The 25,253-nt window shown below is 45.2% G+C and overlaps 2 protein-coding genes across 2 annotated transcripts; one reads left to right on the top strand and one right to left on the bottom strand.

Annotated features, from left to right (window-relative positions):
* The first annotated feature begins 9,432 nt into the window (after positions 1-9,432).
* LOC127044188 (olfactory receptor 51G2-like) lies at positions 9,433-10,398 on the top strand. The gene has a single exon (XM_050938759.1). It carries the CDS (start codon positions 9,433-9,435, stop codon positions 10,396-10,398), a length of 966 nt encoding a protein of 321 aa, XP_050794716.1.
* A 9,319-nt stretch (positions 10,399-19,717) lies between these two features.
* Positions 19,718-20,743, bottom strand: LOC127044182 (olfactory receptor 51G2-like). The gene has a single exon (XM_050938746.1). The coding sequence runs from the start codon at positions 20,741-20,743 to the stop codon at positions 19,718-19,720; it is 1,026 nt and encodes a 341-aa protein (XP_050794703.1).
* Between the last annotated feature and the right edge of the window lie 4,510 nt (positions 20,744-25,253).

Raw genomic sequence — 25,253 nt, 5'->3', positions numbered from 1 at the left:
TTGTCCATGGGCCACTGATGTTAAATCCTGTGTGACAAGAGGGGGAAAGGACATCTCCTCATTAATCAAGAGTGCTCTGTCCCAGTTAGGCTGAGCTCAGCATTTCAGACATTCACAATCTGAGAAGTTCCTCATATCTAATGTTTCATCACACCATGACCAAGCACAGCTCTCTCAGTTGCTGAGTTCCATCTCTCTGACCACCCCCTGACCTTTTTCAGTGTCACCCATCAGACTCCAACCCCACACATCTTGTCTCTCAGCCTTTCCTTGACTTCCAGACTACCAGAAGATACTGACATTTTCTGACAGAAAGTGTGTTTCCATTAGTCCCTGTCTGAAGAGGGTTCTTGGATCAGTTTGACAAAATGAAGCTACACTTTAGATAGCCAAAGACAAAGCAAACTACAGTGCTGAATTTTTTAATTATATATATACAGTGATCTGGTATATAAAATTTACCTGATTTTTCTACTTCCAATTCTTCAGTAAGTCTGGAGGATAAAACAAATATTTCAGCTGGAAAGTGCTAATACAGGAAAATTTCTGTAGGAATTGAGAACATTCTACTAGAGCTCGTTGGTGAGAGTTGTGAAACAGTGTGTTTTTGAGAACTGAACAGCTGTGTTAAACTATGGTATTGCCTTTGAGTCACATTACTTACTGCTTTGCACAGCCAATTTTGGAGTTGCTTTCAGCTAGACCTTTAAAACACACACACTAACCATTCCCGTTGTCAAAGATGTCAAGAGTAGGTGTTGTAGTAAGTAAAGGCCCTGATAAAGGCCTGGTATGAGGCCTGAGGCTTGAGCTAAAGTAATGGTCAAGACTTTGCTATCATAAAGCAAAGTTAAGCTCTGAGCTAGAGGCAGGCCCCGCTCACAGAAGCTGGCAAGGAAAGGACTGATGTTTCATATACATATATCTACCTAGTGTGGTGAAGTATAAACACGGTACCAGAACACCTTATACTGGAACATTCCACAGATAACAAGGAACAGACTGACCCATCCCAATGACAAGGCCAAAAGGGTAATATGATGGATAGAGTTGTTTTGTTCGAACCAACATGTACAAGGTGAGAGGCGGCACCTTACTGAGTAGAGGGGTTGTACCTGGCAACCTAGAGGGGTTGCACCTCAATATGTCAAGAGTGATGTGTAACTTGTTTGTACCTGTGTAAAAGAATGTATCCCTGGGGTGGTGTCTTTGTCCAGCTGAGGGGGCAGTGGAAAGTCCTACCACTGACTGAGCTGAGTCCCTTGACCGGGGGCACATATTCGTAGTATACCGTGAGTTACACAAAGAAATCTACAGGGAACTATTATTGTGTCCAATACGGCAATAAACCTGGCCGACGTGCCTTCGTACCTTACTAGACTCTGTGGTTATTGGGGGTTCTATTCGGGTCTGCTGTGTCAGCTACCTGGGCAGAGCTGGGGCAGCACGCAGAGGGAACACATGCACGCAGCCCAGTGATATCAACATTGAAGAGAGCAGAGCACCACACCGGTAGCATCTAACAACAGACGTCAAAATTTCATGCTGGAGTTTGTGAAACAGGTGAAACAGAGATTATCACCAGATATCCAAGTGGTTGAATCATTTGCACTACTAAGTCCTTCTACTACACTCAGTCCAGCATGATCTAGATTGGCTAATATCTCATTTTTGCCATCGCTTTTTGAACACTTTGGACAGTTGGAGCAGTGGTGGAGAGTTTTGCCTACGGTTCCCTGGCCGCATACTCAGAACAACCAAGTTGAGCAGTTTTGGGTTGAAGTTATAAAACACATGGATGCCGCTAGGGACAAAGACTTTAGTGAACTTGGCTTGTTTGCTCTTTTGTTGCTGTCCCTACCTTTTAGCAATGCTGCAGTTGAAACTGTTTTCTCAGATGAGCTTGATAAAACCGAAACTGCATTAGAAGATTCAAGAAGAACTTTTAGAAAACATTCTTCATGTTAGGTGTATACGCAACAACATAAATTCTCTTGTGAATAGTTTGCACCAACGAAATAAATGATTGCACTGGTCTCTGCTGATGTATGGCTAATTTACGGTCTGCTGACTTGGCTGCTTTTAGTAATAAACAATAGTAGTTTCAGGCAGTTTACTGCTTTGCCAAAATCTCCCCGTATAAAAGGGGGTCTGTTTCCGTTCCTTAGCTGTCTTACACACCTGGGCAGCATTCCTCTGGGCAGCCTCACTTTACTCCTTGGACTCCTTTTTTGGTGCAGCCGGCATGATCCAGGAGTGTCCTCATCCTGCTCCTGAGCTTAAACCTTTCACTCACATGTTTGTTCCCATTTCCCCCTTTTTTGTCCCAAAAAGTAGATTCACAGTCCTAGGCCATTACCACCCACAGCGCCCTGCCCACCTTTATGGGATTTTAAATGGCCCAAAGGATCCCCTGAGGAGAAGTTTCTGGCTGCAGAGATTCCCATATTGACACTGTCCAGCTTGATATAAAATGCCTCTGAAGATGTGAAACCATTGAGCGTGTGTGACGAGGACTGGAAATGTTGCTACTAACAGTCCTCACATTGAAAGACTTCAGGGGTCTGTGTCTGAGAGAGAGCAATCTGCACACTGCGTTCCATTGTCAGTCAGACAACACAGGCACAAACTGAGTCACCAAGGGCTACGAAGTGGGACCATGGCCACCAGGATGGGGTAGCCTGCAGTGTTTGCCCATGTACTTCCCATGACAGCCACTGTGTGCCCCAGGGAGAGTGGGCCGCCCGGGCCTCTGCCTTGCTCATGTATCTCAAGCAGCTCCTGCAGCAGGCTAGTTCTGCAACAAGCTGTCTGATGACACTGGGCCTCCTGCCCCATGGGTCTCCCCAATCACTTCCAGTGCCCCAACCCCCTAAGTTTGTAGAATATGGTGACCAGATGTCCAATTGGTTGAAAAGGGATCCTGGTGGATCCAGTCAGCACAGCCGTTGACTCTTCGGTAGGCGGCACTGCGCAGAAGTGCTGGCAGGCTCCCTGCTAGTCCCCACGCTGGGCGGATCCCGAAAACAGTGGCATGTTCCTTCTCTGGCTTCTGTGCATAAGGGCAGCAGGGAGGCTCCACATGCTACCCACACCCCAGGCAAACAGCGGCCAATGGGAGCTGTGGAGGCGGTGTCTGTGGATGGGGCAGCACACACAGCTGCCTGGTTGCACCTCTGTGTAGGAGCCAGCAGAGGGACATGCTGCTGCTTCCTGTAGCCACCTGAGGTAAGCGCCTCCCAGAGCCTGCACCCCTCACCCCTGAACCCCTCAGTCCCAGCCTGGAGTATGTTCCTACACCGCAAACCCCATCCCCACCACAGAGCCCACACCCCCAACCAAAGCCCTCACTCCACATGCCACAACCCCCTGCCACAATCCTAATCCCCCTCCTGCTCTCAGAACTCCTTTGTCCCAGCCCAGAGCACCCTCCTACACCCCAAACTCCTCATTCCCAGCCTCACCCCAGAGTCTGCATCCACAGTCAGAGCCCCCCACACACAACCCCACACCCCAACCACCTGTCCCAGCCTGGACCACCCACCCGCACAGTGAACCCATTTCTGGCTGCACTTCCCTACACATCACTTCCTATACAGTTCCTACAAGAAACATCTTTATTCTTTGCCCCTACTCCAAGCCCCTTCCAAATTTTTCTGTGTCGCTTCTTACCAGCAGTTTCCCCACTGCCTTCCCTCCCTGGCAACTTGGGCAGCTTCTCTCATGGATCTCTCTGCTTATGATAGGCAGCGTCTCTGGGTACACTAACCTGACCTGCTCCTTGTGGTTCACTCCAGCCTGCCTTCGCCCAGCCCTTCCCAAAGTGAAGGAGTTCCTCTTCTTCTCACTACTGGGTTGGCTGCCTGAGCTCGCCTGTCTCCCTGTGTAGTCCTCTCAGACAGCTCACAGCTGAGATCACTCATTATAATTAAAGTGAAGATTTTGTCATGGTTATTTTTAGTAAAAGTCACAAATGGATCATGGGCAACAACAAAAAATTTATGGAAGTCAATTTCCTGTCCCTGATTTTTACTAAAAGTGACTGTCACAAAATGGTGCTCCCAAGCCCTGCTGCAGGAAGGGAGCGATGGGGGTCCAGCACCTGTTTCCCCCAGCAGCCAGCACATGCACTGTCTCTGTGTCACACACACACACTCAATTCTCTGGGATGATCGCTTCACCCCTCCCCCCACCGAGTGGCTAACAACGGGTAATAAACAGGTAATAATTGGAGATATGCCAATCTCCTAGAACTGGAAGGTACTTGAAAGGTCATCAAGTCCAGCCCCCTGCCTTCACCAGCAGGACCAATTTTTGCCCCGGATCCCTAAGCGGCTCCCTCAAGGATTGAGCTCACCACCCTGGGTTTAGCAGGCCAATACTCAAACCGATGATTTCTGTTCAGCCACAGGCAAACAGCCTAGCAGGAATGGCCTCCTCTGAAAATCCCCTTAATAAAATTCCCCCATTTCAACCAGGTGATCATGAATGGTATCACTCTTCTGAGGATAACACAGAGACATAAAGAAAGGATGTTGCTTGAATGCCTGCAAACACGGGACCATACACTGCCAGGCTTTGTGCTGCAATGATTCCAGACTACATGCTACTGGCCTGGCTTGGTCAAGTATCCTATCACGAAGGACAGAATAAGGCAGACCTCCATAGAAACCTTTTGCAAAAGCTTTGGGAGTACCTCCAGGAGAACTTCACTGAGAAGTCCCTGGAGGATTTCTGCTCCATCTTCATATACGTTAACAGACTTTTCAAGTAACTGTACTGGCCACCAATGCATCCCAAGTCTTCAGGGCAAATTAATCATGAGACACACTTGCTTTTAAACCATGTATTATATTTACAAAGGTATGCTCACCAGAGGTCCGGGAGCCCGCCTTGGGTGGGTTGGGAGGGTACTGGCTCCAGGGTGATAACAGTTCCTGGCTGTTGGGGAAAACAGTTTCTCTGCTTGCTTCCTGTGTGCTGTCTTCAACCTCCTCCTCCTCATCAACTTTCTCGTCCCCAAAATCCACATCCCTGTTGCGTGATAATCCACTGACAGGGTCCATGCACAGGGGTGGGGTAGTGGTGGGGGCACTCCCTAGAATGGCATGCAGCTCATCATAGAAGTGGCATGTCTGGGGCTCTGACCTGGAGCGGCCATTTGCCTCTCTGTTTTTTTGGTAGACTTGCCTGAGCTTCTTAAGTTTCACATGGCACTGATGCAGGTCTCTGTTATACCCTCTGTCCTTCATGCCCTTGGAGATTTTTTCAAATATTCGGGCATTTCATCTTTTGGAACGGTGTTCTGATAGCACAGATTCGTCGGTCCTCATACTGCGATCAGATCCTGTAACTCCTGTTTGGTCCATCCTGGGGCTCTTCTGCGATTCTGGGACTCCATGGTCATCTGTGCTGCTGAGCTCTGCACCGTCACCTGTGCTGATCAGCTCGCCACGCTGGCCGAACAGGAAATTAGATTCAAAAGTTCACAGGGCTTTTCCTGTCTACCTGGCCAGTTCATCTGAGTGGAGAGTGCTGTCCAGAGCTGTCAATACCGGAGGCTAATACCGCCAAATTGCATCCACACTACCCGAAATTCAACCCTGCACAGTCGATTTTAGCTCTAATCTCCTTGTCTGGGAGGAGTACAGAAATCAATTTTAAGAGCCCTTTAAGTCAACAAAAATGGCTTTGTCCTGTGAATGGGTGCAGGGTTAAATCGATCTATCGCTGCTGAATTCCACCTAAACTCATAATGTAGACCAGGGCTAATGGTCTGTCCACACTGCAGTTAGTTACTCCTGGCTGGCCCATGTCATCTGACTGGCTTGCAGGTCTTAGCCTAGGGAGCCATTCAATTGTGGTATAGACATTCAGGCTTGGGCTGGAGCCTGGGATCCAGGACCCTGCAGAGTCCCAGAGATCTTCTATACCAGGGTGAAATGAAGGGGCCGATGGCCTGTGAAGGGCAGGGCAAATGGCAGGCCCCATTGTCCTCTCAGGCTGGGTGATATGGAGGGGCTGATGGAGTGCGAGGGGCAGGGTGGGGGGAAGGCCACCTTCTGCCCTCAGTGGAGGTGATATGGGGGATTGGGCTGATGAGAAGTTATGGGGAGCTAGTCATGGGGATCTGGGGGAAAGATACAGTGGTGGGAGGAGTTGGAGTCAGGACAGGGAGGAGGTGGAAGAGGCCAGATGTAGGATAACTGGTGACCGGAATGGAACCATGTGAGAAGGTGACAACACAGAGACAAAGGAAGATGGGGGGCTGCAGGGCAGAACCTAAGGGCTAGCAGGGCAGGATGAAGTCGTTGGGGCCTGGAGTGGGGAAAAGGGTGACAAGGTGAGGAGGGGATCCTGTGGAGAGGAATGGCATTGATGAGGAGAGAGGATTACTGGGCTGGAGAAGGGGCTGCATAATGAGTTCATGGCTGGAGGGGAGCTTGATGGAGTATGGAGGAGAATGGATGGTTGTGCGAGAACGGGTGGGATCCTAGGAGGGTGGTTGGAGATTCCTTGGAACTATGGGGTGATCTGGCTGCTTTGTTTAAGTTGCACAATAAAATACATTGTTTCAAATCCAGTTAATGGAAAGATTAGAATTTCACTTGCCCATATGCCATACAGTACAGACTTGGTGGCGTTGATTCCCAGTAGCATGTGTGGAATTTTGGCTTGTTAAAGCACAGACACCTCCAAGTCTGTCAGTCTGGCACCTTTCACAAGAACTAAATTCTCTTTCAGGAAAAAAAAATCAGGGTCAAACCCTGATCGAAAGCAAATCAGTGCCAGTCCCCTGACACATGCAGTTACACCATTTACACCAGCTCTGGGATGGACGATTGCTGAATATTGCAAAACACCTTGTGAATTCGATTATTCCTTAATCCTGGAAGCTGCACTAGTGTAAACTGAGTCAGTGCAGAATTACTTCAAATCATTTACCTTTTAGGTATTTTCCATTTGTGCTGGTCGAGCTAAAATGTGTAACAATGCGATCAGTGGTGATTCCCAATTGATTCACTCATCCTCAAGAGCTTTTACCTGCTGCGCTATAAATGTCTCCGCACTGCGTGCCTGACGGAACAAGGGAATGTTTCTGCACAGAGCGTTCAAGCTCTGCTTCCTCAGCAGCAGATGATGAACCCTCTCCAGCTTCAGTTTTAGTGGCTTGGTAAGTGTGCTGTTCATGTCGCATCAATTTCACTTATATTAATAGACAGCCTCAACTGCTTGAAATGTTTAGATCTGTAAACAATGAGAATTGCCTTTTTTTATTATCAGCATCATTAGTTATTGTATATAGGACCCAACCCCCTAGGAAGACAGGTCCCTGCCTTGTGGTGCCTGCATGAGGGCCCAGTGGTGCAAAAATGACCCACGTAAAGTGGAATTTTCCATGAGTGAAGAACACAAATCCCAGTGGAAGCCACCTTGTGTTTTTGACTCCCGGTGGCACTTTTTTGTAAGTATCATTGACTTGCCTGGGGCTGTGTATGGTAACAGGGAACCTAGGAATCGCCATACCACATCCAAACGGAGGTCTATCTAGACCCATAACTTGACTGACAGTCACTAGCACCAGACACTTAAGAGCAAGGGCTGGCGTGGCCCTGGCGTGGCAAATACTGACTAACCTGCCTGGAGTTTCTAGCTAATGGGAGTGTGTGCTGTAACCTCTGAAAGGGTGACCTGCAGTTCGTGCAGCTTCTGGAGGCGTTGTGCTTGCTTGGAATATAACACTCCCTGGAGTGTCTGCTTGGATACCATAGGTGGGAAAATTGAGCTCTTTGTCTTTGTTCCAAGAAAACTTAACTTCAGTGAGGGTTTCGCTGGGTAAGGGCCAGTTGAGCCGTTTGCTGTCCCCAGGAGTCATTCACACACCTGAAGATAGGGTTTTTCACAGGAAACTTTCACAGTATTTCGTCCTGCCATGAGGGCAGGGGACTGGACTCGATGACCTCTCAAGGTCCCTTCCAGTCCTAGAGTCTATGAATCTATAAACTTTGCAAATGGCAAAATTACAGTTTGAGGAATGCTTGCTTTCTGCACAGGGGTGGATCTCATCCAGTGAGAGCAAAGGAGGCATAGAATCATAGAATATTCGGGTTGAAAGAGACCTCAGGAGGTCATCTAGTCCAATCCCCTGCTCAAAGCAGGACCCACGCTATCTAAATCATCCCAGCCCGGGCTTTGTCAAGCCGAGCCTTAAAAACCTCTAAGGAAGGAGATTTCACCACCTCCTTAGGTAACCCATTCCAGTGCTTCACCACCTTCCTAGTGAAATACTATTTCCCATAATCCAACCTAGACTCCCCCACTGCAACTTGAGACCATTGCTCCTTGTTCTGTCATCTCCCACCACTGAGAACAGCAGAGCTCCATCCTCTTTGGGACCCCCGTTCAGGTAGATGAAGGCTGCTATCAAATCTCCCCTCACTCTTCTCTTCTGCAGACTAAATAACCCCAGTTCTCTCAGCCTCTCCTCGTAAGTCATGTGCCTCCATTGCATCTTGTATGAAGATCTTACACAGTTATCATAGTCTTCAGAGACTCCTTTTCTTTTGGTCCCCTCCCCTCCAATAATAACATCATGTAAAACAGAGGGAGCAGACTGACGTTTATAGCTAAAACACAGCAAAGCTGGATTTTGTTCCCTGTTCTGCTGTAGCCTCCTTGTGTGTCTTTGGACACTCATCGTTAGTCATCACTGAATAGTTTGTGCGAACACTTCTCAGCACATGGGCCAGTCACAAGACATAATTTTTCTCCTCTCAAGTAGGTAAACCATTTAATTTTTTTATGGTGGACCCAAGCTAAACAGTTGAGATCTGGATCCAGACTGAAACCTTGTTTTGTAATGCACTGGTGTTCTGATCCAAGGTTTGGGTTCAGATCCACTCTGCTTTTCTGATGTCCCCTTTAATAATGAGTTCATGCAAGTCTTCATATGCCAAGCTCCATCTAGGGGGGAGGGTGTGGTCCAGTCTAGTGAAGGGGCACTCAGCTGAGAGCAGGGAGACCTGAGTTCTGCTACTGATCTCCTGCATGGCCTTGCACAAGTTCCTTACCTGTTCTGTGCTTTAGTTTCCCCCTCAGTTAAGTAAGGATCTACATCCTCCTTCGTATGAGTGTCAATGGGTTTTGAATCAGACCCATTGATATTTGTGCTGTTTTGTAAAGCATTTTGAGATTTATGAATGCAAAGCTCTATGCAAGCACAGGATATTATTAGTAACGGAATTTTATAACTGATCTGGGGATCGGTGAGTACCACGAGGGTTTTTAATCAAGGTACTGACTCTAACCTATCTGAAAAGCAGGGCAGGAAGAGCCAGATTTTCTGTCATGGTGTCACATATTTTTAAAAATGTTGCTTTTAATTGTAGGGAATGTGGTTTAATAAACTAACCAGAACCTTCCAAGTGCATCATGCCAACCTGCAACGAAAGCAACATGACCCCTGCAACATTCCTCCTGGCAGGCATCCCAGGGCTGGAAGCTGATGGCCCTTGGATCTCCATCCCTTTCTGTTCCCTGTACCTCATTGCAATTTTAGGAAATGGTCTGATTCTGTTTGTGATAAAGACACAGCAGAATCTCCATCAGCCCATGTACTTGTTCCTGTCTATGTTGTCTGTCACCGACCTTGGTTTATCTGCTTCCACCTTGCCAACAATGCTCAGCATCTTCCTGTTTAACACCAGAGAAATTGGCATTGATGTCTGTCTGACCCAACTTTTCTTTATTCACACTTTCCTCCTCATGGCATCTTCTGTACTACTAGCCATGGCATTTGACCGCTTTATTGCAATATGCCACCCGCTGAGATATGCTTCGACTTTAACCAGTGCTAGGATAGGAAACATAGGGCTGGCGATAATAATCAGGGGTGCAGGGCTGCATATCCCATCTGTCATTCTTCTCAAGAGGTTGCCCTACAGAAGGCTCCAACCTCTCTCTTATTCATATTGTTTGCATCCAGATGTGATAAAAATGGCCTGCGCAGACACTACGCCAAGCAGCTTCTATGGTCTGTTTATTGTCCTTTCATCTCTGGGATTAGACTCAGTGCTCATTGCCTTGTCTTACATCATGATCCTTCAGACAGTACTGAGTATCACATCCTGGCAAGAGCGTCTCAAGGCGCTGAACACCTGTGTCTCCCACATCTGTGTCACCCTGCTATTCTACACTGCGCTGATCAGTTTGTCTATGATTCACAGGTTCAAGAAAAAGGCTCTTCCTCAGAGCCAAATTCTTCTCTCTTATCTCCACATCCTCTTTCCCCCAGTGCTCAATCCCATTGTGTACAGCATAAAAACCAAAGAGATTCGTAAACGGATCATGAAGATCTTTCAAAACTATTCCACTAACAGACTCCAGTGGGGGCACTGATTTGGTCTGTCTAATCTGTATATCTAGGAACAATATGGTCCATGGTGTGCAAGTGCCTCTGTCATTCTGAACCAGTGAGGATTAAGCAACCAGCAGACCAGTTGAACTAAAAGCAATCTTTAAGGACATATTAGAAAAGTATTGAAATGGTAAACAGGGCCATTCCTTGTAGATAGCTAGAAAAGCCATGGTAAATAGACTAGAGTTCTTGAAATAAAGGCCTCTGTTGTTAGAGAATCAGAAGTAGATACTAATAGTCATTGTCTTAGTTTACCTATATCTTATTAGAAGTTCAACAATGTGACCAAATTAGCTTGTAGATGCTATATTTCAGTTCCTGTAAGTAATGTTTCATTACCTACTCTCTTGATTCAGAGGTCTAAAGGGGATATAAACGTTTAGATGAAACTTGTAGTGTAATAATAGCATTGTCTTTATTTCTCTTTGAAGTTTGTAATAAACTACCTGTGAGTCTCTTCAATGGTTAATTGCCTTATGCTAGTCAATGTTAATAGTTATCAGTGTATACATAGGAAATAGAGATATATATCAAAGCAAAAATGCATATTGCCTATTCTTCGTCCAAGGAAGGCCTGCTGTGATCATCTGCAGACGAGGCTAATCAGCTGAACTTCAGCTATAAAGGGACTTTGGGGCCTGATCCTTACTATCTCAGATCTGCTTAAACATTGTCAGGGGAAATTCAAGTGACATGATGGAGGACTTCTGGATTAGCTCTGCAATTCTTATGGAAGTATTCGAAAAAACTCTGCATATGGCCTGCCTGTTGGGCTATGACTTTTCCCATTAATTCCAGAAGGATTTCTACAAATAGACAGCCTCACCATCTCTGCTTTGAAACTGACCTATAAACTGGATTCATATATGTATGTATAATGATCTTTTAACACAATAACTCTCTTCCTTTTCCCTCTAAATAAATCTTAGATTAGTTAATAAGAATTGACTGTAAGTGTGTATTTGAGCTGGTGTGTAATGTGTCCGATCTCTTGAGAATGGTAGAATTTTACGGATGGTGAATACGATTTTAAATAACCCTCACTAGATGGACTTGGCTGTCTCGGTGGGAATGAAAGGCTAGATTGATTGAAGAGAACTGTATTTTGACTTCTTGGTATCCAGTAAGGTATTACAGAAACTGTTTGGTTACTGTTTTAGTGAATCATTTATAAGAACAAGCCATCGGTTTTGGGAATTGTCTGCCCTATTCCTTGCAGTTTGCCCTGATTGAGCATTCTCAATATAGCCCCTCCAGTGACCATGGTCACAGCCTCCCAATAGGAAAAATTGTATTGTTTGCCTCCGAAAAGCCCAGTTAGCATAACTGCAGTCCTGTACCCTTAAAGCCTCTCTTTCATGAATAAAGTGTATCCTGTTTTGTACAGGGAATTAGATTGTTCAGTGGAATACATATAAGGAAGAAGGAGTTTTAAAGGAGGAAAACTATGTGCATTCATTCCTAAAGTACTTAGCATTGACTTGTAAATTCTCTGAAAACTCATTCTGCACTCAGAGAGTAAGTGTTACAGTGTTGGCTGAGGCTACACCATATTTTGCATAGATATAGAAGTTGAATCCTTGCTCTAAGTGCAAAACTTGACTCAGCTTTAACTATGGCTTCACTATTGATGTCACTATAATAAAATATAATTTTCCTGCATTTTTACCTTTGCTCTTAATTGTAAATAATTTTTATTAATATTTACTTATTTGTTGAAATCCTTCCTTAATATGCGCTTCATTAATGAAATCTGCGTACCATGAAGCCTTCTGTTAATCTGTTCCACACAGTCTGCCATCCTCATCTTCATTGATTAAAATGCTAGAAGTGACGTAATGATCTAATCTAACTTCCTATATAATAGACCACTGAATTTCACCCAGCAATTCCTGCCTCAAGCCCAATAACTTCTGGCTGAAATATAACAGATTTGTTAGAAAGACCCACTCAAGTCACCACTGTCATAGGTCCATTGCTGTGATCATTTCCAGCCCTCCCTCCCTGGTTACCCAAAGAACATCAGATCTGTATTGTTTTGTCTTTCTACTGAGAACCTATCCTTGCCAGGCGAAGTGAGTACTTAGTTCCAAACACTTTTCAGGCAGAGTGAACTCTTTTGTTTGTTTGGAAACCAATCTACACGTGCATTTATTAGCCAAAAGGATTTGATGAGCGATTGGTCATATAAGCCCACATGGCATAGCTTCTAATCATTGATTGGCTGACTAATAAAATGACTAATAATTCCCTCTCTTGCTCTCGCTCTCTCTCTCCTGAGAGTTCTGATTAATGACCATGTATTTTGCAGTTTGGGTGCCTGGCTAGGAACGAGACCTATCTCCAAGGTCTGGAGGTAGTGGACCAGGTACCCAGCCTTGTTCCAGATCCTTTGCAATAGAGGGGGCATTTAGATTCCAAAGTCGAGTTGAAAACCTTTCAGCTTTAATACAGAGGGGGCTTCAACTCAAACACTCCTTCCGATCACAAGGAGAGTATCACCTAGGGAGAGAGAGAAAGACAGATGATCTCATAGCTACCAGGTCCTAAAAGGGAACTGGATAAATTCATGGTGGTTAAGTCCATAAATGGCTATTAGCCAGGATGGGTAAGGAATGGTGACCCTAGCCTCTGTTTTTCAGAGGATGGAGATGGATGACAGGAGAGAGATCACTTGATCATTGCCTGTTAGGTTCACTCCCTCTGGGGCACCTGGCATTGACCGCTGTCAGTAGACAGGATACTGGGCTAGATGGACCTTTGGTCTGACTCGGTACGGTCATTCTTACGTTCTTATGTTCTACGTAGGTCAATACCAATACCTTAAATTCCACCCAGAAGGAGATGGGCAGCTAGATCAGATCTCAGATCACTGCTGTTGGTTGCTCAACACCAAATATGCTGCTTAGCAAATAGGTCACTGCATTGTTCTGATGGTGTAACATTGCACCCCATAATGCTTTATAGAAATATGGTTATTAGTGTAAATATGACATAACTGGAATATGTTTTATGCTAGATATGCCATATAACATATTTTTGCAAAGGTTACTATCTACTGAATAGATTCATCCTATTTGTATGCATTTAGCATTTTTATATCTGAAGTTATGAGTGTTGGCTCTATGCTAGTATTTAAAGTGTTTGCTGTAGGAAGCACATAAGATAGATTTGGTCAACATAGTGTGAAGGGATTATTCAAGTAACTAGCAATGGACTTTGGGAGACACCAATCCACATCTGAGCTGTCCTGGGAACATTCAAACTAACACATAAACAATTGCGTTGGCCTGCAAAAAGCTGAATCTTTCATAGACATGTGACTTGCGCAGGTGGCTAGAGACCCCATCTTGTGGTTGTGATGTTGCACAAGAAGGAGAATATAAAAGACCCTGAAAAAACCCTCCATTTGTCTTCAGCAGGCTCAGAAGATACCCTCTCAACTCCAAAGAGATGCCTGAAAGAAACTGGAAAAATGGACAGTAACAATAGGGGTGTGAGTGATTGCAGGATCCAGACAAGGAGAAAGTCTAGTCTATAAAAGAAGCTTTATTGGAAGATCTCTGAGGGTGATATTTACCTGCATTTAGTTTCCTACCATATTAGGCTTAGACTTGCATGTTTTATTTGATTTTGCTTGGTAACTTACTTCATTCTGTCTATTACTCGGAACCACTTAAATCCTACTTTTTATATTTAATAAAATCACTTTTTACTTATTAATTAACCCAAAGCAAGTAATTAATTCCTGGGTAGCAAACAGCTGTGCATATCTCTCTATCTGTGTTATAGAGGGTGAACAGCTTACGTGTTTACCCTGTATATGCTTTATACAGAGTAAAATGGATTTATTTGGGGTTTGGAACCCATTGGGAGCTGGCTATCTGGATGTTGGAGACAGGAACACTTCTTAAGCTGTTTTCAGTTAAGCCTGCAGCTTTGGGGGAGGTGGGTCAGACCTGGGGTTGTGTTTGCAGCAGGCAAGCGGTCTGGCTCAAGCAAGGCAGGCTACTGAAGTCCCAAGCTGCCAGGGAAAATGGGCTCAGAGGTAGTCCTAGCACATCAGTCACTCCAGCTGGGCGGGAGAGGAGTTCAGTTTCTCCACCCAGTGCCCCAAATCACCCTTATGAGACACACAGAGCTGAAATCTCTACACCCCATGCATTAGGTGAGTGCTATTAACCCCACTGGGCAGATCCCAAGGCCAGAAGGCACCTCTGTGATCACCTAGTCTGACCCCCTGCACAGCACAAGGCAGAGACTTGCCCCGCAATAACTCCGAGAGCAGAGTTAGAACAACATCCTGCCTTGATTTAACAATTGTCAGTGCTGGAAAATCTACCTTGGTAAATTGTTCCAGTGGTTAATTACCCTTGTTGTCCAAAAAAATTCCGTCTTACTACCACTATGAATTTGTCTAGATTCAGCTTCCAGCCATTGGATCCTGTTATAATTTTCTCTGCTAGACAGAAGGGCCCATTGTTAAACTTTTGTTCCCCATTCAGGTACTTAAAACTGTGACGAAGTCAGCCCTTAACCTTCTCTTCGTTAAACTAAATAGATTGAGATCTGTAAGCCTATCACTATGAGGCAGGTTTTCTAAGCATTTCATCATTCTCTGGGCTCTTCTCTGACCTCTCTACAATTTATCATCATCCTTTTTGACCTGTAGCCACCAGAACTGGACACAGAATCCCAGCAATGGTCACACCAGGGCCAAACACAGAGGTAAAATATCCTCTCTGCTCCTGTTTGAGATTTTCCTGGTTGTACATCCTGGCTTGCTCTAGCTTTTTTATCAGTAGTGCCACACTGGAAGCACATGTTCATCTGATTATGGCCCCCAGGTCTTTTTCAGAGTCATTGCTTCCCAGGATTGAGTCCTCATCCAGTAAGGATGGCCTGCGTCCCTTGTTCCCAGATGTAAACCTCTACACTGAACCATATTAAAACACATGTTGCTAAGGCATCGAGGGACTAAGTGAGTTGACCAAGATCACAGAAGAAGTCTGTGGAAACGCCTGGAACTGAAGCCAGTTCTTCTGAGTCCCAGGTTAGCACTTTAACAACTGAACCATCCTTCTTCTCTGGGGCTAGTGGCTGAGGAGGGGGCAGCTGGCAGCTCAGCACACTGAGATTAGCAGAAACTCAGGGAATTAAACTCCTGTGACATCACTAAACAGGAACTCAAGAACACTTCCTTTCCCAGATGATAACGCTGAGTCATGCTTTCTCCTAAATCTATTGAGGGACAAATCCATTGGCCTGGGCACGGAGCAGGGTCATAGCAGACAAACAACTCCACATGAGCTTCCAGTGTGATGGAAAATGAGTGACTGTTACCCATAGGGACACTGGAAGGGACCTCCTGTGTCCCTGAGCCCAGTCCCCTGCTATGACAGGTGATCCTGTTTTATCATCAGGTGCATAAACCTGTCAAGCTCCTGTGACACAGTGTGCTCGGGGCAGCCCTCACTGGAAATGCCAAGGTCAGGCCAGGCTGCAAAAGGGAGAGCAGATACTCCCAAGACTGGTGGGTAACGCTGAAGTTAAACCCCACAACCAGTCACAGAGCCTCCTTTATTGCATTCCACTTCTCTGGCTCCCAATCAGCTCCTCTGTCTAATACAGTGAGAAGTTATGTAAACAACTCTGCTCACTTATACAAAATGTTCTTCTGACCCCGAAGGGTCAGTCATGTTACCAGGTCAGTGTACGTTTGGCTTTTACCCAAAATACCACGCTGCCAGCCAGTCCCTTAGTGTCTAAAACTAAATGTTTATTATAAAGAAAAAAGAAAGGACAAGACAAGAGATGCTAAAACGGTCTAATACATACAAAGACTTCAAGGGCCATATATCAGGTTCCTGCAGTATCGGTGTGTTTGCTGGCTTGAAAGTCCCTCTGGATCACATCCACCATTTGGAGAAGATGCAGCTAGATGCCTTTTATAGTCTTTTGCCATGTGGCCTGTGCTTCCTTTGTTCCAGACACAACTGCCCAGCACATGGCTTGGAAGCCTATTCTGTCCACAGGCCTGCCCCTGCCTGCGCTGCTGAGTCACATGGTGTATCTGCCTTCTCTCAATGGGACAGTTGTATAGCTGATGGTCCTTTAATGGGCCATCAAGCAGGCTACACAGGGCTGATGCCAGACTGTCTGAGGATGTCACCAAAAAGCAGAGCACAAGTTTGAAATACAGACTTACTTACATATCTATAACTCATAATACAAAGGTGATACAATCATATACGCAAGATTATCATATCTGGCAAATTATAACATTTTTGCAGGTATCTTACATGGCATATCTGGCATAACTCATTGCAATTATACAATACTGGTATTCGTAATATCCTAAAGTGTTCCCCAGATTCCATACAGAGTCATAGCTCCTTTTTAAAACAAGCTCATTTGTTTCCCCTGCAATCCCCACTGCTCCTGTTGGGAGGCTGTTCCAGAACCTCTCTGCTAGGAAGGTCAGAAACCTCCTTCTTCTTTCCAGCCTCACTTTGCTCCTGACCAGTTGATCCCTGTTTGTTCTTCTGCCAACACTGTCCTGTAACTTCAGGAGCTCGTCTCTCTTCCTGGCTTTTACTCCCCACCACTGGCATATTTATAGAGCAATCAGATCCCAGGTCAGCCTGCATTGATTTATTTAGGCTAAGCCAACCGCATTCTTTAGTCTTCTCATAAGCCTCCATAGGAGCCCTTCTCTGCACCGGTTCCAGTCTGAATTCTTCTTTCTTGACCAGAATTTTACACAGTTTGCCAGAGGAGGTCTCGCCAGTGCCTTGTATAAGGATATTAATAGTTCCCTATCTCACCTGACACATTGAAGGATCTCATCTGCTTTGTTCACAGCCGCATCACATCGGTGGCTCACAGTCATCCTGAGACTGAATAATATACCTGGGTCTTTCTCCTCCTCTGTTGTTTCCACCTTACCGCTGGCTGAACAAACAGGGGTGCAGTGAGTAGACATAGTGAAGATTGAGAGCTGACTTGATGACAGTGTACAAGCACTTTCACAGAGATGAAATACCAGCTACTAATGGGCTCGTTAATCTAAGAGAGAAAGGCATAACAAGAACCAATGGCAGGAAACTGAAGCCAGACAAATTTAAATTTGGAAATAAGGCACATATATTTAACAGCAAGGGTGCTTGATCAGTGGAATAAACTCCCAAGGGAGGTGTGGGATTCTCCTAATACCCCCAAACCAAGACTGGATGTCTTCCTGGAAGATACGCTTTAGAGGAATAAAAGTTTTGTGTTAGTCAAACACAAGTCATTGGGCTCAATGCAGGAGTAACTGGGTACAATTCTGCAGCCTGTGCTATACAGGAGTTCAGATTACATCAGTGGGTTCCTCAAACTTATTTGATGACACCATGGCACCTTCTTCGTGTATGTAGGAGTTTATGCCCCCCTCACCTGCCACACAAATACATATATTGATATATGTGTGTACAGATATGGTCTCCTCATCTCAAAAAAGATATACTGGCAGTAGAAAAGGTTCAGAAAAAGGCAACTATAATGATTAGGGGTTTGAAACAGTTTGCATATAAGGAGAGATTAGAGAGGCTAGGACTTTTCAGTTTGGAAAAGAGGAGACTAAGGGGCGATATGATGGAAGTGTATAAAATCATGAGTGATGTTGAAAAAGTGGATAAGGAAAAGTTATTTACTTATTTCCGTAATACAAGAACTAGGGGCCACCAAATGAAATTAATAGACAGCAGGTTTAAAACAAATAAAAGGAAGTTCTTCTTCACACAGCACACAGTCAACCTGTGGAACTCCTTACCTGAGGAGGCTGTGAAGGTTGGGACTATAACAGGGTCTAAAAGAGAACTGGATAAATTCATGGAGGTTAAGTCCATAAATGGCTATTAGCCAGGATGAGTAAGGAATGGTGTCTTTGACCTCTGTTTGTCAGAGGGTGGAGATGGATGGCAGGAGAGAGATCACTTGATCATTGCCTGTTAGGTTCACTCTCTCTGGAGCACCTGGCATTGGCCACTGTCTGTAGACAGATACTGGGCTAGATGGACCTTTGGTCTGACCTAATATGGACGTTATTATGTAAGGACTGATCAGGTTGGGCGTTTTTGTTTTGTTTTTCACTTGAGTTTTAGTTTTTGTTGTTGCACGAATGAACCAATGATGCATTGGAATCAGAGAAAAAGCAAAACTGTGACTGGTCCCTGCTTATAATGAAATGTGCACACTGCGCCGTAGCAAACAGATCCACGTACAGATGGTGATGTCATTGCAAATGCTCTGCAAGCTTAACAGAAATCCATCAAAATGCACAGCACCGTCTAGAGTCAAACACACAGTGCAATCTGAGGACCAGATCTGTCTGGAGAAATCAGCTTGGCTACTTATTCATTGCAGTGAGTTGTGCCCCGCCCCCATATACATTCCCCCTCCCCCTGGAGGCCTCTCCCCCAGTTTGGACCTCTGGACTAGAGGCTCTAATGGCTCCTTCTGGCCTTAAATTCTATGATTCCATGAATCAATGTCTTGAGTGGATCGTTATCTTGGATGCAACTTGAACTAGTTGCTCCTCTGAATGCCGATAGACACTCAACAAGGACAGACACTGGCCAAGAAGAACTGGGATTGTCACAATAAAACCGGGATAGATGGTCTCTTTATGCTCTAAACCAGGCCTTTCCTGTCTTGGGGGGAATCTCACAATTGTCGCACTCTTCCAGCTGGGAGCAACGCCCCATCCATACTCAATGCTTATCACCAAGCAGGTCTGACTGGACACCTCTGTCCCTTCCCTTCAGGTGCTTGTGACCAGAGTTATAGAGTCACCCCTAGCCTCCTTAAATCTAATAGTTTTTTAGCAAACAGCATAAAGCATTAGAGAAAATGGTTTTATAACACCAGGCAGCTGTCACACATCTACACTCGTCTATTTCTCATATCACTACAAGATAAGTTAGACAGGCTTCCAAGAGCACAGCGCATTCTGGCCAAGTCACTGCCAATGGAGACTGCCCCAGAGTGCCCCCTTCTGTCCTGAGGTAGCCCTGAAGCCACCCTGCCCTTCCCTCTAAGGTCCTTGCAATGACTTACTCTCAGTCTGGGGTACTTAAAGCAAGAGCCCCCTTTGTGGGGTCACATATATTCAACCTTTTCTATAATACAGGCTCTGCCATCCTTGGTCTCCTTCCCCTAGTTCACAGTCCTCCCTCACCAGCCCCTCTCCCACTGCTCCAGGCCTTAGAGTCCATCAGAACCTTTCTCCACATAGTGGAGATCAGTAGCTCATGTCGTCTAGGATGGAAGGGTCCCGAATGTAATAGCTGGATTATGTTTTTCATTGCCCATGTCATCAGCGCTGGATCCGGGTGACGAGCTGACCCTTCTTTTGACAAACACTCTGATTATCCTCTCACAAAGGTGTTTGCTTTTCACACTGTACACGATTGGTTTCATCATGGGTGAGATCACCAGGTAGATATAGCCAATGAGAATCAGAAGCAAGGGAGAAGAGCTCTTCCAAAATCTGTGTATGACAGACAAGCCAACCATTGGAGTGTAGAAGAGTAGGAAAGTGCAGCTGTGGGAGATACAGGTGCTCAGAGCCCTGAGGCACTCTGTCTGAGATGCAATGCTCAGCACTGTTTTGAGGATCATCATGTAAGAGAGGAGGATGAGCAGCGAGTTCAACCCCACTATGGAGATTGTAACAAAAAAGTCATAGATGTAGTTGACTCTGACATCCGAACAGGCCATCTTCATGACCTTCTGGTTTATGCAGTAAGAATCGGAGAGGACACTGGCTTGACAGTATTGGTAGTGTTTCAGGAGAAAAGGGAGTGGAAATATTACGGCCACTCCTCTTAGCACAAACACCTGTCCCATCTTAGCTATTCTCGGTGGGGTTAAGATGGAAGCATATCTCATTGGGTTACAGATCGCAACAAAGAGGTCAAAGGCCATCAACAACAGCACAGAGGATTCGGTGAATGAAAACAAGTGGATGAAGAACAGCTGGGCAAAACAGACACCAAGGCTGATCTCTCTAGAGTTAAATAAGAACATACCCAGTATCATCGGCATGGTGGACATCGATAAGCCAAAGTCAGTGACGGCCAACATGGAAAGGAAAATGTACATGGGCTCATGGAGGCTTGGATCTGTTTTTATAATGAACAGAATGACTGAATTTCCTACTATGGAAATAACATACATTAAGCAGAAGTGGACAGAGATCCAGAGATGGATGTCTTTCTGCCCAGATATCCCGGTGAGCAGGAACACTGCAGGTTTGAAGTTGGTGTCATTGACAGCTGACATAATGTACTGAGCAGGTCCAAGGAGTTTTGAACTTTCCTTCCTAAAACAAGGGTACAGAATGGCACAACATTTCTTTTTTGTGATTGACCAGTGGCTTCCTTCTTAGACAGTGTTTTGCTGAGAAACACGACAGGATGGAATTCTTGGTCCTGTCCTTCCTGCATTAAGACTGCTTGTGCACCACACTCAGATGCATCTGTGGTTACTAGGAAAGGTTTGTCAAAGTCTGGGGCCACCAGTTACCAACCAGTAACCACTCTGTCTGTTTTCCAGACACCACACTTAAAACTCACTTTAAATCACTACTAGTTTCTCAAAGCAATCAGCTGGGCACATATCCTGTCAACTATCCCACTGTGATGGGTTCCCTCAAGGGGACCCTGTTGGGACTGACACTTGATATGCTGAGATACAACTGAGCCTAACCTCTCTGCCAGCCTGGGCAGCCTTTGCCTCTGTCTTGCTGAGCCAGACCTTCCAGGCCTCCTCCAGCACAGACACAGAGATAGGGGGGAAGGCTCAGTTAAAAGGGACTTGCATCAGTACCCAACTACACAGCCCCAATGGAACCTGAACCCCAGATAAATTCATCTTACACTGTATAAAGTTTTATAGAGTATAAGTTCATATTGTTCACCCTCTTTCTCGAAGTAAAGAGAGATATACACAGACTGTTTGCCCCTCTATGTAACAATTACTTGCCCTGGGTTTATTAATAAACAAAGTGATTTTATTAAGTATAAAAGATAGGATTTAAGTAATCATAAGTGGTAACAGACAGAACAAGGTAAGTTACTAAGCAAAATAAACAAACCTGCAAAGCTAAGCTTAATACACTAAGAAACTGGTAAGCAGTGGTATTGTCATTGACTCCCTCTTTGTCCTGCTTCACACCCTTATAAAGACTTGCCCCAAAGGTGGGAATCTTTGTCTCTTTGTTTAAACTTTCCCCCCACTTTGTGAAAAAATATAAAATCCAAGATGGATTCCAGCATCAGGTGACACAGACACATGCCTGCACAGGGATCACCAATGTCTCTCCTCCTCACGGGGATCCCACAGACTTACAGGAAATTAAATCCATTCATAGCCAATTGTATCTTGCATAAGAATCATCAAGTTCCTTAATGACCCTCACTTAGCATAATTACAATAGGACCTTAGATTTATACTTCATATTTCTAACTTCCAATATAAGAATGATTAATGCATACAAATAGGAAGAACACATTCAGCAGATAACTTTTTCAATGATACCTTACATGAGATATTCTGCCTAAAGCATATTCCAGTTATGTCATATTCATATTCATAAGCATATTTCAATAAAGAATATGGAGTGCAACACAACAGGCACACCAACCTAACATACCACCACACTGAAATAACCCCAGGGCATCAGATCTGGGAAACTCCCTGGCTGTTCCCTTGTAAAATGTGGGATATCATGTGAGATGAACTCCAGGTCATTTTGGCCCTGGGACGGGTAAAGGAATCACACAGTGAGTGGAGAAATCCGATTGTGTTAGTTCTAACCCAGGATAGCACAACCAGTTTCTGCATCAATTTCTGAAAAGTCAACACAGTATTGAAATTTGATGCCTTATCTGATGCAGAGAGGAGATGAAATATTAGAATAGTTGTGAGCTTCCATACAGATATCCACTTTAGATTTCACAAAGGGATACCAGCAAATAGCTTTGATACCAGAAGCCTGGAAGAAGAAAAACTTTTCCACACCCTTCGGTTTGCATCAATTAAGGACCACTTCACTGGGCCTTCACAGAGTGGCACTGACTTTTCAGAGGCTAATGCATTGTGTATTACAACTGCCTGGGCAGTATGCAAATTGAAAATGGTTTTTGGCCCTGTGTATGGTGGCAGCATTCCCACACATAGTGCAGATGGCAGTACGCTACACACAAAACAGAAACCTATTGTCAATTGTTAGGTTGAACAGTCTGCAGGACTCAGTTTGCCCTGACACTCTGAGCTCCTGTTATCAGTGAATATTTTCTTCTGTCCCACGGGAGGCTCTCAAGCTGTAGTTCTTCAGGGTCTATTTTCTGCTCTTCCCACTGCTCGTGGAGCTGAGGGAATTGTCTGGGAGTCCTGCCAACCTGAGAGCCTGCAGGGACTGTACAGGGAAATCATAAAGGTTCCAGTCCAGCACTCTGAGTGTGATTCATACACTGATTCTCAGGGCTCCGCATTCCTGCCGTAGTAAGGAGATTTCTTCTCTCTGCTGAGTGGATTTTGACGAGGTGCCTGTTTCTGCATTAAAGTTAGTGCCAAGGGCTCAGGAACGGGTCCAAAATTCAAGTTAAGAACCATCTAGGCAGGAATTCATCAAAGTGGTGACGAACTCTTTAGTGTTCAGTAGTAAAAAGCTAAACAGTTCCAGAGATTTCCAATGGGAAATAGAAACGTACTGGAGATAGTTTAGACAAATATTTGTTTTTCAGATCAGTTCCTTGTCTCTTACTGAGTCCTTCTATCTCTAAGTAGCTTCCTTTTCTGGGCTGTGTGGTTTTTCCTCTGGTTCATTCATGTTTTCCAATTCAGGAACTTCACTGCGTTTTAGAAAGTTCACCCAAAGCCTCCTCATTGGGTACCAGAGGGTTCACAAGAAGAATGAGTCACACACTGGCCAGATCCTATTCTCACATTCTGCCTTCAGTGGGTCACTCCAAATTGACACTGACCTCCCTGACAGCAAAATTAGGGCCCATGTGTTTTGGAATTCCCATCTTTCATGATTTTCACAGCTGGTAGCCAAAAGATAACCATTAAGGGTGAAATCTTGGTCCTTGTTCAGATCAACAGTAAACTCCCAACACGACCAGGAGTTCACCCTAAATCCACTTGTAGGGACTTAAATAAATGTCCTGATTTACACCGACCATGAGCCTCCAGTGATTTTAACTAGAGTCATTCCATGGCCTCTAAGGCCGGGTGAGCTCATTTGGACCAATGATGAACTGACAGGAGAGTTGCTGAAATCTCACACTCACAGGCTTAGAGGTTCAGAACAATCAGGATAACATGTTTTTTTCTGAGGGGACAGAAGGATCAGCTCTCTCTGTGCCCCTGCATCTCTGGAAAGGACGAGAATCACCAAAAGGCAATAAAAATAACCAGGTGGAGTTGGAAATTCCACTAGGGAGATAACAGCATGCACAATGTGTCTGCTTGCGTATGTGGAAATCTAGCCTTATGTACAGACTAAAGAGGCATATTGAGGCCTCCTGGAGTGGGGTAAGTGTGTTAGACTATTATGTAATTTCTACCATACTGTAGCAGAATGTATCTCACACCTTCTCCCATCTGGATCATCCCTTCTCCTGTGAGCAACCCCTCTACAGCCTCGAGGTAATGTCAGTAATTGCCAACCAGAAGCATCCTCAGGAAGGGGTGTCTGGGTTTCTAGTGGGCTGCAATATGTTAAAGCTTCATGTCATTTTGAGAAAGAGTTACTCACACTAGCTACTTTTAGTCTCCATGTCCTTTGTCCTTCCCGCCGGGTCTGTCCCTCTCTCCTTCACCGCACAGCCTGAATTTTTGCTGATCTCCCCCTTTTCCCTGGCACAGATAGACTCTGAGTTTAACCTAGTCTGTGGAGATTATGTTATGAGCTGTCACTATAGGATCTGACACCTGCTTTTGGTCCTGGGTGAGGGGTATCTCTGTGTGGCAGTAGTGTGGGTTCTGGGGGTGGGGGAAAGGTAGACAGCGTTAGATATTGTGGGGCAAGCGGAGGGGTATACAGACAGGTGGGAAGTGTTGGGGGTTAGGGGACAGGCAGGGAGGTATATGGACAGGTGGACAGCACTCGTTCGTGTGGGGACTGGGAGCAGTGAGTACATAAACAGGTGAACAAACGCTAGGTGCTGTGAGAGCAGGGAGCAGCATGTACATGGTGATGCAGGCAGAGCTGTTGAAATTGAATTTTCCTTTGTGATTGTTGGTTCAAGGTCAGTGCTGGGACCTTTTCTGGCCTTGAATGCGTGTTGGTGGGTATCAGAGTCTCTCTTCCCTTGCAAGCCACAGAGCTACAGCTTAGGCGTCACAACCTTTACTCTGTTTTGTTTCCAATTGTTGTTGTTGTTACGTAACTTCAGGCATTTCACTGGTGAAAAGAACCATTGATCTTTGCTTCTCTGATGGTTCAATCTCCCATTATACTCTGATCCCCTGTCCATACTCTCCTTCCCCATCCCAGGGTGCCCTGATTCCAACAGTACGCTGGACGCTAGTGTCTGCTTCATGCTCCCCAGTCATTCCTGGCTCCCACACTCTCCAAGCCACCCCACACAGCTCTTCCTCTGCAGGGTGTGAGGTGCCTCCCATCACATCTGCTCCCTTAGCTGGGGAGTAATCAGTGACTGTGTCTCACCAGTGAGAATCTCAAACACTGCCTGAGGGTTCAGGGACTGCTACACAAGAACAACTTACAAGCAGAGAAATTTGTGCATTATATATATATATATATAACCCATATATATATATG

This window comes from Gopherus flavomarginatus, chromosome 1, assembly GCF_025201925.1.
Source record: "Gopherus flavomarginatus isolate rGopFla2 chromosome 1, rGopFla2.mat.asm, whole genome shotgun sequence".
Lineage (NCBI taxonomy): Eukaryota > Metazoa > Chordata > Testudines > Testudinidae > Gopherus > Gopherus flavomarginatus.
Note: the sequence above shows the minus strand (reverse complement) of the source record. Positions and strands in the feature narration are given on the sequence as shown.